Source organism: Mustelus asterias, chromosome 1 (assembly GCF_964213995.1).
Source record: "Mustelus asterias chromosome 1, sMusAst1.hap1.1, whole genome shotgun sequence".
NCBI lineage: Eukaryota > Metazoa > Chordata > Chondrichthyes > Carcharhiniformes > Triakidae > Mustelus > Mustelus asterias.
The window spans coordinates 164,892,778-164,908,807 of NC_135801.1; the positions used below are offsets into that span (position 1 = coordinate 164,892,778).

Consider the following 16,030-nt stretch of genomic DNA (forward strand, 5'->3'; position numbering starts at 1 on the left):
TTTAAAGGGGAAGCTAGACAAACATTTAAAAGGAGAACGGATGGTGACTACAGTCGACTTAGATGAGAAAAGATTGGAGGCGTTGAGTGGAGCAGAAATATCAGATTGGACTAGTTGGCCCAATTCGTCTGTTTGTGTGTCATATATCCTATGAAACTTCACCTTCCTCACTCACTATCATATCCATCAATTCCAATTCAAAATCTGTTGATCTGTCTTGTAATTACTCAATGACTGAGCATACAAGTGTCTGGGGTAAAGAATACCAAAGATTCAAAACCCTTCAACTGAAGGGATTTCTCATCTGGCTGACCATTTCTTCTGAAACTCAACCCTAGTTCTCAACTTCCTAGCCAGATAATACATCCTCCCAGCATCTACCTAACAAGTCCATTAAGAATGTTGCATGTTTCAATGAGATTACTTCGGATTGTTCTTAACTGTAGGAAACATGGCTCTGATCTACTCTACCACAAGTACATCCTTCCTTGGACAGAGATGGGTGTGGTCTGCAGGAAGACATCACACTCATACTCCAATCCCTTTAATATAAAGGCTAACACATTTTTTCCTAATTGTTATTGCACCTGCATGGTAACTTTGGTTAATCTACAAGAACATCCACATCCCTCTGAACGTTAACATTTCCCAGTTTCCCACCATCTAAAAATTTTCTGCTTTTCTATTTTTCCTAATGAAGTGGATAAATTCCTGTGGAGTTAATTCTTCAAAAGAAATGCATATTCATTAGCAATTATGATTCCCCCCCCCACTGTTCTGTCATTGTTAATCTACCTTGAAGTAATTGGGTTGAGAAAGTATGACCGATTTCAGTTCAGATGGGACATTGTTAGAACTGGGTATGATGGGTATAGAGGCATATGGGCCAAACGCGGGTAATTGGGACTAGCTTAGGGGTTTTAAAAATAAAGGGCGGCATGGACAAGTTGGGCCGAAGGGCCTGTTTCCACGCTGTAAACCTCTATGACTCTATAACTTTATACAGCATCTTGTAAACAACAATACTCTACTTAACTGCAACCATTAGCTTTGAATTTTATTGCATACTAATCCAAAAATATTGAAAACTTTTATTATTTCAGTGATAAACAAATACAGACAAAACCAATATATAACACATGGACGATCAGTAAATCTGACAATACTCAATGTAAAGATTGCATGAAGAAAAATTGATAAAATGAGTCAAGAACTGAAAAAAAATTTTTTGTTTTGAACAGTTAACACTGATCAATAAATAAAATCTTTACCACACTATTATTTCCTTTAGTTCACTTGATTCTGACAACAGCATTTTCTTTAAATCACTGACAAAGTTTTAGATAACTATTCCCAAGATCACAAAGTCCTATTTGTGAAAAAAGTACAATTCAAATGCAGGATTTGAATTAGAAAGTGCTTTGGGCCTTTTCTGGTCTTTGTTGGGGACATCTATTTCTCATTTCATTATTTCTTATGAGAACAACATAGAAGTGTGGTGGTAAAAGTCTGTGCTTTCCTTTATATTCAAAACAATACATTAACCAGTCTAACGTACAGGTTGGCTGAATGTTGCATCTTAAAAAACAAATTTTGGTGATGGGTTCCCATTACTCCAATAAAGAGAGAGTATAACCCCTGAATTTTATCCCTCCCACACATCACAAATTAGTGTGAATAGTATTCTTATTACAGCCACTTTCCACTTCAAAAGGTATGGATCTTAAAATTGTACATCTCCATTTCATGGCAAGTACAGAGACATTCATTGGACCACTCAATTGCCATTAAACAGACTAAAATGTAGAACGATCTCACTGGAGCTAGACAAAGCACACTTCTCACCCAAGTAGCCCCACCTCCCTCCACATCAGTTCAGGCAATGGATACCATCCTGTAGGAAATCTGTAAAAGGGGGTCAGCCAGTAATTTCACAGTGAAATAGCCCAATAGAAATTGCACATATGTTGGAAAAATCATTAATATTGCAATCGCATCACCAACGTTTTAGCACTAAAAGAAAATGCAAAAACGCCAGGACAAGCAAAGCTATCCCTTTCATGTATCAATCAGCTGTTACATTCATGATATAGAAACAAAATAGTAAAGATGCTGAAAATCTGGAAACGAAACAAATGCTAGAAATTCTTAGTCAAGCGTTACTGGCAGAAACTTGAACAGAGAAACCGTAACTGCTTCCATAGATGCTGTTTGACCTGTCAAGTATTCCAAGCATTTTGTTTTTCATCTTGCATTCCTGATGTATACGGTCCTTCAGGTTCATCATATAATATTCAAAATATGATTTAACATGTTAAAAAATAATTTCCAGGTATAGCTTCCAATAACTAAGTTTGCTTTGAAAATGTGATCATTTTCTGTATATTTGCCACCCTTACAGACCCAACATATGAAGTAAACATTTCAGAATTTAGGGGAGAAGAAAATAGCGGCGTAACTAATGCTTTCCTGATACCTTATCAGAAGGAAAGTAGACAGCAGGCTTTCTTTTAAAAACAAATGGAGGCCAGGGTTATGTAACATTTTGACTCAGTTTGACTCAGGATCTGGATTCTTGCAACCAAGTCAGAAACCTCTTAATACAAGTTCCATTTCAGGATGTAAATACATAAACTGGATACATTCAGGTACTTTGTTGGAGGGAGCCAACTTTCAGATGAAAGTCATTTTTCAAATTGGCAACTGCATTTTCCTATAGCACACCTCGGAAGGAATGTATTTTGGGACACTATCAGGCAGTGAAAAACACCATATAAACACAAATTATTTATTTCTTAGGAAGTTGCTAATTTCCAATGAATACTGATTATGGAAGTTGAAAAGGGGGTAAATTAGTAAAATGATGAGAGTCTGACAAGTTATGAGATGATCTGCTGCCAGATGAAAAACCATCAGATAATCACTTTAAATGCATTAAACGTGGCATATGATTACAAATTAGGAAGCTTTGTTGCAGACTCTGGCCAATCATAAATATCTGGAAGGAACGACTCATAATCTGTCTTCCACACCCTGGACCGAAAAAACTCCTCTTTGTCTTTAGGCTCTGGGAACTCAAATGCCATGCCATGTGCATAAAAGTATTCTGCAACCTACAATAAACCAAAACAAATCAAAACTTACATGTAACAGCGGGATATGCCAAGAATACAATATACCTGTAATTACATGATTGTAAGATTGGAGATTTACACTTACTGGAGAAAATCAACGGAAAGGAGAAACAAAAGAAAATTACAGCGACAAAAACATTAACAAGGAAACAATGATCTCTCCTGGGGGATAGCAGTGATGTCAAACAAGCAAAACACATGCAAGAATACTCAGACAGCAAACCAGAGTATCCTTCACTTCTTAGTCATTTTACAGATAGGTGAGGTAAAGATTGAGATACAGACTTAGGTTTTAAAGTAGAAATTGAAATAGTAAACTTGAAAAAATTTTAAAATTCTCTGGAAGTCTTCATCATCATAAAGGAGGAATTTGACATTCCACAAATATGAAATTAGTTTATCACGCAAAGAGGTTGTTAATTATGAACTCAGTTACATCTCATTCAACAAATGTGGAGGACGAGTTTATAGAATGTATCTAAAATGGTTTTCTAGATCAATATGCCAAGGAACCAAGTAGGGAACATTCTAATTGGGATCTAATGTACGAATGATTAAACAACTGAGAATTAATTAAATAACTAGTAAATGGACCTCCAGTGAAGAATGGCCAAAAGGCCCGAGTTTGAAAGTGATTTAGTTTTGATCCAATTTACATTAGCTAAGTAAATCTGCCATCCTTATTGGTTTGGCTCCCTGTAGCTTCAGAATGACAGTCATGTGTGGGTGACTCTCAGCTTCCCTCTGAAGTGGCCCAGTAAGCCACTCAGTTCAAGGGCAATTAGGGATATACACAAAATGCCCACACTCCATTAAACAATATAAAGTTCAAAACTAGGGTCTAATATCTAAATAAAAACTACTAGGGTACGTGGGACAAGTTGGCTAATATATACCAGAAAACTACATTAAGAGATATGAAAATAGACAGGTAATAACTACAACAAACATACTTTCCTTTAAGGCACAAAAACGACACAGCAAAAGTTCTCGAACCATGGCAAATAAGAGGAGTTAAAGATAGTATTAGATCAAAGAGACTTGTACTGGTGCCAAAAAGTCTGAGGATTGTTCAGTAAAGAGGGCCAAAATATGGATAAGGAAAGAGAAAAATGACAGCAGACCAACAATAAAAACAGGTAAATATGTAAATACGAAGAGATTAGTGAAAATAAACGTGGGCCATTAGAGACGACAGGTGATGTTATAATGAAGAAGAAACGGTGTAGATATTAAACCATGGTAGAAACACAACCATTCCAGAAATATGTATCTTTATTGCCATGCAAAGCACATAGGCACAGTATTGAAAACAAGATCAACATCAGAATTTTTGTGGGACATGGGTGTCACTGGCTGACCAGCATTTATTGCCCATCCCTAGTTGCTCGAGGGGAATGGAGAGTCAACCACATTGTTATGGTTCTGGAGTCACGTGTAGGCCAGACCAGGTAAGCTTGGCCGATTTCCTTCCCTAAAGGACATTAGTGAACCAGATGGGTTTTTCTGACAATCAACAATGGTTTCATGGTCATCAGTAGATTCTTAATTCCAAGTTTTTTGATTGAATTTAAATTCCACCATCTGCCAACTTTTTTCAGTGTTGTTGATACTTGGAATGCTTTGCTTGATTTTGTTGTGAATGCTGAAAATATGGTGACTTTTAGAAGACTTGTTAGAAACAGAGTGTGATTTCTATATAGTATTTAGGGGAGGCAATGGCCCAGTGGTATTATTGCTAGACTATTAATCCAGAGACTCAGCTAATGTTCTGGGAATCCGGGTTTGAAAAATTGTGAATACCAGTAGCTTATACTGATGACCATACAAAATACTGTAATTGTGAGTAAAGAACTTTTCAGGTTAGGTGGTAGTGAAAACAAACCATGAAGTAATTGAGTCATCATATAAACAAAATTGGTTCATGTATCCTGTTGTGAAGGAAATATCCTATCCTAACTTACTTCTGTCTTACACTGATGAGGATGACTTTTGTTGTGAAGGTTATTGGGGCAGCGGCGGGAGGGAGGGGGGGGGGGGGGGGGCGGTGTGGCGTTTTGCCTTCTTGACCCGCCTGTCGATGGGCGGGGTGAGCCAAAAAAATATATAACGGGTTTGTGCCCGATTTCTCGCCTCTTGCGATCTTACCAGCATCGCATATCTGGCGAGGTCAAACTCCCTCTCAAAGGGCACGAGGCTGTTTGCAATATTTAAATTCTATTTAAACTAGAAAATGGGATGCACAGGGAAACTAATAAATGCCACAATCATTTTAAATATCTTCACTGGAAAATCCCTCAAACTTCTAAACACAAGCAAACACAATTAAGCCAAGTTTATGCAATCTGTCCTAAATTTAACCATTTTTAAAGCCCTCACATCATTCAGGTGAATTTGCAACGTGCAAAACACACTTTTCAACCAAATGAACAAAGGCTCCGTCCAACTAAAGTGCAACTTGCTCATTTTTAATTTCGAAAACTAGGCAAGATAAAAGGCCAACAACCCATCAATCATTTGGTTACCTTTTGTACCTGCGCAGTATTTGTTTAAATTCCTTAAACTCCTCCACAGCTCTTTGTCTCACATTACAAAATAAGTGCACTCCTCCACAGAGTTTTGTAAAACTACAGATAAGGAAATCACTATCAAATTTTGTAAAAAAAATGAATAGGCATCTTAAAAAATGGAAGTGTGGTGATAAAAGTCTGTGCCTTCCTTTCTATTCACAAGAATAAATTAACCAGTCTAATGTACAGGTTGGCTCCAAAAAAAAGTTGGTGATGGGTTCCCATTACTCTAAGAGTATCGAACCCCATAATTTTATTACCCCCACACAAACTACATAAACATCAGAAACTTCACAGGTGTGGACCTGCATCAAGCACGCAATGGAGGCATACTTGCCAATTCAAGGATCCTAATGACTTCATCCTTCCCATCACTTTTGATGTAGTAAAAAAGGAATAGGTTTGTACATGCACCTCCAGGTAATATGGATTCTCACCTTAACTGCAGTTTTTACGGAGACATCACGGATCTTAGCAAGGGGTGGATAAAGGCTTCCGCGGGCTAATTCATCATCGGTCACCTGCGTAGCCAGTGCCTACAGAAAAGATAAATGAGGAATTGTAGGACAAATATAACACACAAACTAATCATCTTATTATACTGCAAGTCCTGGTGAATTTCAAGAAGGCACTGTTGATATTTTGCCATTGACCAAATTGTTTCATCTATACACCAATTACATCTGATTACTGGAGTTATTAGCAAACTTGTTAATTATATCTTAAATCTATTCAGCCTCAACTTTAACTACAGATGAGCAGTGAGTAGCAGAACCAACAGGATTGGTCTCCAGAGATGTTTCTTAAGGGTTTTGCTTGGTGGTGTTTGAGATGGGGAGGGTGAGGGATATATGTTCTTCTCCTGCCCAGACCCTACATTTTATACACTTAGTTTCCTCCCCTACGCACAGTAGGTACTCAACTCAATTATTTTTATCAGGAGAAATACCACAGCAGTTTCTCTGCTTGGAGCTATTAAAATTGAAATAAGCTTCCTAAGTTCATAAGATATAGGAGCAGAATTAGGCCATTTGGCCCATCGAGTCTGCTCCACCATTCGATCATGGCTGATATGTTCCTCATCCCCATTTTCTTGCCTTCTCCCCATAACAAATTAAAAATCTGTCTAACGCAGCCTTAAATTTACTCACTGTCCCAGTATCCACCGCACTTTGGGGTAGCGAATTCCACAGATTCACAACCCTTTGGGAGGAGTATTTTCTCTTCAACTCTGTTTTAAATTTGCTACCCCTTATCCAAAGACTCTCATCCTGGAATGTCCCACAAGAGGAGATTATTAGATAATTGCATTTGAAATGTACATGAGAAGCAGCACACACCAAGCTTTGGGCTGATCAGTCACTTAATACCTTTAACTATACAGGTTAAAATCTCCCAACTGTTTGGCCAGAACCTTACCATCGTTCATGCCAGTGGAAGTTTCCCATCCTGCTGCAGTGAACGGAAATTTGGCTGACTGCCAAATTCTTTGACTTTGCTGCAGCGGGAGTGTGTTGTGAAGCTTGTGACCTTAGTATCTTTCAATTTGGGAAGCAAAATGGGTGATTATAACTTTCCACGAGCCCATTTTCTGCTTACTAACTAAGGTTGAAATCATCGCTTCAATTTTAAAGTTAATCTTTGGTTTAAACTAATTTTCAAGACATGTTTGTGTTTCAAATTATGCAGTGAAATCCATCATAGAGACGCGGCGGGGTGGGGGGAAGGAGAAGAGAGAGAGAAAGGAGGCAGTGGGCAGGCAACCAGATTGAAAATACATTTTTGGGATGTTAGGATACTATTCTCCTTCCTCCCAAGAGTTACAATCTTGCAATTTCCAAGTGGTATGGATTTTAGATAGATGTACCACAAGAGTTGCTGATGTAGGAAATTGATATTAGTGGTCCTTCAGGAAGAGGTAAAAGTTTTTTAAAAAACAAGATCATAAGACGGTTCAAATTGAAAAGTCTTCCACACATAGATATTCACCCTAGGTTAGGGTTAAGGTTCACCATGTGGGTAGAATGGGAGCTTAACACATTGTTTTGCCAGACCAGGGAGTGCTAGCTGCTGGAACTGGACACCTGGAATTATTCCATTCCTCAGTACTAGCATGCTTGAAGACAACAAAACAAATCCCAGTGACAGCTGGAAACGAGCCTCTGATTAAAAGTTTATTTATTAGTGTCACAAGTAGGCTTACATTAATATTGCAATGAAGTTACTGTGAAAATCCCCTAGTCTCCACACTCTGGCGCTTGTTCAGGTACACGGAGGGAGAATTTAGCATGGCCTTTGCACCTAACCAGCACATTTTTCAGACTGTTGGAGGAAACCAAAGCACCCGGAGGAAACCCATGCAGATGCGGGGAGAATGTGCAGACTCCACACAGACAGTGATCCAAGATGGGAATCAAACCCGGGTCCCTGACGCTGCGAGACAGCAGTGCTAACCACAGTTAGGATGCCTGTAATAAACCTTTATCTCAACCAGGATTTCAATCAGCTACAGTTAAATCACAAATGTTCTGCAGAACCAACCATTGCTTCTCTAAGTCCACGTATTAGATTTTATTTCCACCACAAACCTTTGCAGCTTCCAAGAAAATTTGATTGCTGATAGTACGAACCCCAATAAGCATCACAGCCAGCGCCACACCTGCAATCAACAAAGATATCTTCAATGACAACATTCTTATTGCACAAAAGCTATATGCCAAGGGTTAGGAATCCTGCACAATTTACATTTTGCAAACATTTAAGTGACAGATTGTTTTCAACAATGCTATCCAGCGGCACTTGCTCAGCCATGACTGTCGCCTAGTTTTCGTTCCACCAGGGCCACTCAGCTCCTGTCTTAATTACTGTCTTGGTCCAAACATAGATAAAAGAGCTCAACTCGAGAGAGGTCAGGTGAGTGACTGCCCTCGCCACTAAGGCAACATTTGACCGAGAATGGCATCAAGGAGCTCTGGCAAAGCTAAGACAATGGGAATCGGAGGGGAAAGTCTACTGGTTGGAGTCATACCTAGCCCAAAGGAAGATGGTTATGGTTGTTAGAAGTCAATCATTTCAGTCAGAGGACATTACTGCAGGAGTTCCTCAGGGTAATCTCCTGGGCCCAACCATCTTCAGGTGCTTCATCACTAACCTTCCTTCCACAAGGTCAGAATTGGGGATTGTTAGAGGAAATTACGATAACCTGATACTAAATTAGGGTAAACTCATTTAGGAATGAATATAGTACAGAAAAGTATAAAGTACCTGGGATTACAAAGGTGGAATTGGATAGAAACACATAGCCACTGTTAGAGATTTTAAAATATGTATTTTTGAAAAATATTCTGTACATCTTGGCCAAATACAGACTGCTCCAAGGCATAATGGGATGAAAGCTTAATGAGATGAACCACATTCTTTAAAGAACAATATGGCCATAGAGCAGTTTTTATCTGTATAGGTTCCCAGACACTAAATGAATGGGACAATTCAATTTCTGCTGATAAGAAATGCTTAGCAGACAGTGAGAATGGGAACTTTTGAATTTTACGATCTACGTAATTGAGAGACAGTGGGAAAGGTACCTTTGAACTCTTACCTATGTAATTGAAGTTGCTAAGAGACAAGTGGGTGCGAGCTTCTGGATTCTACGGACCAATGAATTTTCATGCTGCCAGAGTAGGATGTAATTGGCCAAGGTAAATAATCCATATTAACATGATTGGTCCATCCTATTAAGATGGACAGAGTAGGCGGGCAGATGATTTCTGACAAAGTATAATTACAGAACATTTTGATAATTTAGAGTAATTCGAGCTGTCTCGGAATGCTCCCCCTCCATGGTGGAGACCAAGCCTGGGCAATAAAGTAAGTCTTCAGACCAAAATTACCGTCTCCATACGTTCTTTGTATTTGCTGAGCTGTATTAATAAAGAGAAATCTCCTGCATGAAGCCAGCAAGATACATAGGTCTCTGAAAAACTCCTACCGGGATGTTCATAGATGATTGCCCAATGTTCACGACCATTTCACAAATCTTCAGGTACTGAAAGTAGTCTGTCCATATACAGCAAAACCTGGACAACATTCAGACCTGGGCTAATAGGTAACAAATAACATTCATGCCACACAAGTTCCAGGCAACGAACATCTCCAATAAAAGACAGAATCCAACCATCTCCCCATGACATTCAACGACATTGCCATCACTGCCACTAACAACATTCTGGGAGTTAGCATTGATCAAAGACGGAATTGGACCAGCATTGGCAGCACGGTGACAGTGGTTAGCACTGCTGCCTCACAGCGCCAGCCACCCAGGCTCAATTCCTGGCTTCAGTCACTGTCTGTGTGGAGTTTGCACATTCTCCCCATGTCTGTGTGGGTTTCCCTGGAGTGCTCCGGTTTCCTCCCAGTCTGAAAGACGTGGTGGTTAGGTGCATTGACCCAAACAGGCGCCAGCGTGTGGTAACTAGGGGAATTTCATAGTAACTTAATTGCAGCGTCAACATAAGCCTCGTGACTAATAAACAAACTTTACTCTAATTTTATAATTAATATCGTGACTTCAAGAGCAGGTCAGAGGCTGGGAATTCTGGAGATTAATTCACCTCCCGACTTGCTAAAACATGGAGTGTGATGGATTAGTATCTGTTCATCCGGCAGTAAGAATCCTCCACTAACAGGCAATAATAAGAAGAAGAACAACTTCACAAAGTAAATCCAAAATAAATGTTTAATAAAGAAACTTCATTACACAACCACTTGGGCCACAAACGTTCCACATCAGCTTCTTATTTCTACCAGGTCAGCTGACCACCACAGCATGTTGCCATTGGTTACATAGTAACATTTTCCACATGCCTGAATAAGTACAGTTCCAACAACACTCATGACACCATTCAGGAAAAAGCAGCACACTTGATTGACACCCCATCCACCACTTTCAACATTCACTCCTCACCACCAATTCATAGTAACAGCAGTGTGTACCAGCCACAGAATGCACTGCAGCAACTTGCCAATGCTTCTTCAACAGCACCTTTCAATCCTGCAATCTCTATGTCAGAAGGACAAGGGCAGCAAATGCATGGGGACCCCACCAACTGGAAGCCACTCACCGTCCTGACTTGGAATTATGGCCAGAATTCTCCAGCCTCACACGCCCAGCCACCACTGCCAGCAAGAACGGAAAATTTGGTTCTTTCACTGTCACTGGGTTAAAATCCTGAACTTGCTTCTAAACGGTATTGTGGGTGTTCCTGCAGCAAATGGGCTTCCAGCAACTTACCACCACTTTCTCAGGGGCAACTAGGATGGGCAATAAATGCTGCCTTAGCCACAATGCCCACATCCCATGAACAAATTAAAATAGTCAATATTCTTAGTGCCTAGGTTTTAATTAAAAAGGATTTTCATTGCAGACAAGAATTTCCTAAAATATTTAGTGTCGGCTTTAGTTCTATGTTAGAATGCTGCAATTCCTGGTTTAAAAACTACAAAAATATCCTGACAAAGTTTGAAAGCTAATTCTTCTTGTTGAGATCCACTGCCCAGTGCACCTCTAAATGTCAAAACCAGAACAGATCCCCATTTACGATAACGGAGAAGGAACCCAAAATGATGATTGAAAAATAGACTAAACGTGGGCAGTGCAGTGGCACAATGGTTAGCACCGATGCCTCACATGGCCAGGGACCTGGGTTCGATTCCAGCCTTAGATGACTATATGGAGTTTGCACATTCTCCCCATGTCTGTGTGGGTTTTGTCCCACAGTCCAAAGTTGTGCAGGTTAGGTGGACTGGCCATGCTAAATTGCCCCTTAGTGCCCAAAGTGTAGGTTGGGGGATTAGCAGGATAAATGTATGGGGGTATGGGTTCAGGGCAGGGGGTGGGCCAGGGTAAGATGTACTGTTGGTGCAGACTAGATGGGCAGAATGGCTGCCTTCTGCACAGCTGGGATTCTATGGAGGTCAAATAAATAAAACGTGCAACTGTCTACATGCAAAATTAACACCAAAAGCATTTGGATGGTATAAAAAAAGACACTAAAAGGAGGAAAAGTTATTTGGTGGGAGTGAAGGAAAGTTTGATGGTACAAAAAGATTACATTTATATAGTGCATTTCACAACCACGCTGATGTCTCAAAGCAATTTACAACCAAAGTAATTTTTCAAGTGCATTCACTGTTTTAATGTAGGATGCCACCAATCAGTATTTAGCCAAAACAAATAGCAATGTGTTTTCATTTCAGTTGATCTATTTTGTGATGTTGATTGAGAGATAAATATTCACTATGACACCAGGGATAACTCCCCTATTCTTTTTCAATATAGTGTCATGGCATCTTTTACATCCACCCAAGTAGGCAAATGGAACCTCAGTTTAATACCTGAATGATAGCACCTCCAACAGTTGAGCACTCCCTCAGCTTTGCACTAGGGTGTCAGTCTAGGTTTTAGTACTCAAGCTCAGGAATAGGTATTGAACCTGGAACCAAGTGACTGGGAAGCAAGAGTGCTACCAACTGAGCTGTGGCTGACATGATCTAGTTTTGAGAGAATTTGAAAAAATTCTTTCACAGGGTGTGATCATCACTGGCTGGCACAGCATATATTGTCCATCCTTAATCGCCTTTCAGACGGCAGTGGTAAGCCATTTTCTTGAACTGTGTGGCAAATACTGTTAGGAATTTGGAAATTAACGAGGTTAACAGTGAACTTGAGATGAAAACAAAAGTAACAGACAAGTAACATGATTAACAGGTGTCTAGAAGAATATTGAGATGTGATTTGCCCAATAACAAGATTAGCAGGCAAATTGAGTTGCAAATTGCCATATCAGAAACATTGTGTACCAGAAATCAGTGGGGCTATACAAAATTGGTAACTTCTAAAGGCAAGGAATTTGAGAGATGTAGACAGCCGAATCTACGGGGTGGCATACCAAAGCGGCTGAACAGTACAAGTGCTAGCTCCCTCATTGGGGAAGCAAGCTAGTTTTCCCCAGTCAGGTCAAAATCTTCAGAGAGGCCAGGTCCATCTATGATCAGAGCCACGAAGACCTGTTCCATTTAACATTTAGAGTCACAGCCGATTCTCCTCTAAAAGACGCAGTTTCGTACCTTTGTTGAACCAGCAAAAGACGTTTTAAAGTTTATTTATTAGTGTCACAAGTAGGCTTACATTAACACTGCAATGAAGTTACTGTGAAAATCCCTTAGTTACCACACTCCAGCGCCTGTTCGGGTACACCGGGGGAGAATTAGCATGGTCAAAGCACCCTAACCAGCACGTCTTTCGGACTGTTTTCCCAGACTTGGTCATCTAAGCTGTATTGTATGGCAGCTATGAGCTGGATTTGACGTAGAGAGTTACAGAAGCAAATGTTGTTTGGGTAAAGGGGTGTCCTTGAGTGTTCGGGGAATGTAGGTATATTTTGGGAACAAGAGGTAATTTCATATAATATGGTGTGTTTAGTTTTTATATATTTAAGTATAATAGTCTAATTTAGTCTTTCTTGTTGTGTATTTTTCTTTTACTTCAATAAATACTCTTTATTATCTACGTTTACAACAACTGGACTGGTTCCTCACTGGGTTGAACATTGTTTGGAATAATGTGAGGAACAAATATACAACACTAAGAACCAGTATTTCAAGTTATCCTTCACGGCTTTGAAAAACACTCACCAGGCAGCATCACTGGGGTTCATAACAGATACATTCAGTTCTATTAGGAAGGGATTTCCAGGATTCTGAGTGGAGAATATTCCATCACACTCCTGACTTATGCCTCATAGATGGTGGAGAAACTGGGCAATCTGGAGGCAAGTTACTTGCTATAGAATTCCCACCATCTCATCTACTTTTGTAATCACAGAATGCAGTGTGTGTCCACAGAATGATTGGAGATACAGGGCAACAAATGATTTATTCTCAAAGTATAACTGGAAATTACAATTGAACTATCTAAACAACTCAGACAAGATGGAGAGATTTTAAATCCAGAGCAGAGACCTTTAAGCAAGCATAGGAACAAACACATCTCACTAACCAGGAAATATGTAGGCATTATTTCCCTGTCCTGGATGAAGCACACGTCCATCTGGCAGAGTCACTGGGTGAAATGGACTGCCACTGGCAAAAAGGCACCTTCCCTGTGAAAAGCAAACAAATGATCAGCAACAAAGCATACATATCTAAATTCTGACATTTAATGTTTTCTTTTCGAAGCGCAAGTTATGTTTTGTGATCTTCTTTTAAAATCACTAAGATTTGAGAAAAAAAGAGTTATATTTAAGTGCGAGGGTTTTTGAAGCAAAGTGTATTCAGATAAGTATTTTATTAAAAGCAGCAAGAAGAGAAAAGGTGGTTACAATACTCCCCCAACTCATTTGTAAGCAGAGGGAGAAAGAACAGACAAAAACATATGCTGAGTAATGTTTTTACAACAGAAAACTGAAAGCAATCTTTTAGCAGGATTAGACTGGAAATAAAAGACAAAGTATCTACCATGCTTTCACCATGCCAATCGTTCCTTGAACTAATATAGAAGCATAGTTGGACACCATAACAGCCAATTTACCGCACCAAAAAATCCACAGATGAGATAAATTGCCTGATAACCATTTTAATGAAGGAATGTAAAAGGTAAGGACAGACACCTACATCAGACTTCTATTTATTGACTACAGATCAGCCTTCAACACCATTATTCCCACGAAACTCATCTCCAAACTCCGTGGCCTGGGCCTCGGCACCTCCCTCTGTGACTGGATCCTGAACTTCCTAACTCAGACCACAATCAGTAGGGATAGGTAACAACACCTCCTCCACGATCATCCTCAACACCGGTGCCCCACAAGGCTATGTTCTTAGCCCCCTACTATACTCCTGATACACCTATGACTGTGCGGCCAAATTCCCCTCCAATTCGATTTTCAAGTTGGCTGATGACACCACTGTAGTGGGTCAGATCTCAAACAATGATGAGACAGAATACAGGAATGAGATAGAGAATCTGGTGAACTGGTGCGGCAACAATAATCTCTCCCTCAATGTCAACATAATGAGGAAATTGTCATCGACTTCAGGAAGCTTAATGGGGATGAAGTAGAAAGGGTCGAGAACTTCAAGTTTTTAGGTGTCCAGATCACCAACAACCTGTCCTGGTCTGCCCATGCTGACACTATAGTTAAGAAAGCCCACCAACACCTCCTTTCTCAGAAGACTAAGGAAATTTAGCATGTCAGCTACGACTCTCACCAACTTTTACAGATGCACCAGAGAAAACATTCTTTCTGGTTGTATCACAGCTAGGTATGGCTCCTGTTCTGCCCAAAACTGCAAGGAACTACTAAAGGTCGTGAATGTAGCTCAATCCATCACACAAACCAGCCTCCCATCCATTCACTCTGTCTACACTTCTTGCTGCTTCGGCAAAGCAGCCAGCATAATTAAGGACCCCATGCACCCCGGACACTCTCTCTTCCACTTCCTTCCGTTGGGAAAAGATATAAAAGTCTGAGATCACGTACCAACCGACTCAAGAACAGCTTCTTCCCTGCTGCTGTCAGACTTTTGAATGGACGTGCCTTGCATTAAGTCGATCTTTCTCTACACCCTAGCTATGACTGTAACACTACATTCTGCACTCTCTCGTTTCCTTCTCTATGAACGGTTTGTCTGTATAGTGCACAAGAAACAATACTTTTCACTGTAATGTTAATACATGACAATAATAAATCAAATCAAAAAGACAATGCCTAGATTTTTCAGTCATAATGATGGTGCAACTGTCAGCATTCAGTTATTATTCCACTGGAACCAACAACAACTTGAGGAGTTTATCTTTATTCTTTCACGGCATGTGGGCATCGCTGGTTTGGCCAGCATTTACTGCCCTTGAGAGGATGGTGGTGAGCTCATCCTTGACCCTGAGGGACTGCCAAAGAAGAAAGGTGATTAACTGCCTTCTTGAGCCACTGCAGTCCATGTGGTATAGGTATAGTGACTGTGCTGTTAGGAAGGGAGTTTGATTTTGACCCAGCAACATTTAAGTAACGGCAATATAATTTCAAGTCAAGAGGTATGTAGCTTGGAGGGGAACTTGCAGGTGGTGGTGTTCCCATGCATCTGCTGCCCTTATCCTTCTTAGCGTTAAAACATTACAGCGCAGTACAGGCCCTTCGGCCCTCGATGTTGCGCCGACCTGTGAAACCAATCTAGAGGTCATGGGTTTGAAAGTTGCTGTCCAAGGAGTAATGCAGAGTTGCTGCAGTGCATCTTACGGATGGCATTCACTGCTGCCAGTGTCTGTCAGTG

The 16,030-nt window shown here is 40.2% G+C and overlaps 1 protein-coding gene across 1 annotated transcript in view; it reads right to left on the bottom strand.

Annotated features, from left to right (window-relative positions):
• Positions 1-1,046: 1,046 nt before the first annotated feature.
• Positions 1,047-16,030, bottom strand: part of me2 (malic enzyme 2, NAD(+)-dependent, mitochondrial) — a 103,354-nt gene continuing 88,370 nt past the window's right edge. The window contains exons 14-17 of the mRNA XM_078222343.1: positions 13,761-13,863; positions 8,293-8,363; positions 6,142-6,240; positions 1,047-3,113 (exon numbers count right to left, since the gene is read on the bottom strand). Coding sequence (XP_078078469.1) covers positions 2,952-3,113; positions 6,142-6,240; positions 8,293-8,363; positions 13,761-13,863 — 435 coding nt within the window. The 3' untranslated portion in view covers positions 1,047-2,951. The remainder of the gene's footprint in view (positions 3,114-6,141; positions 6,241-8,292; positions 8,364-13,760; positions 13,864-16,030) is intronic.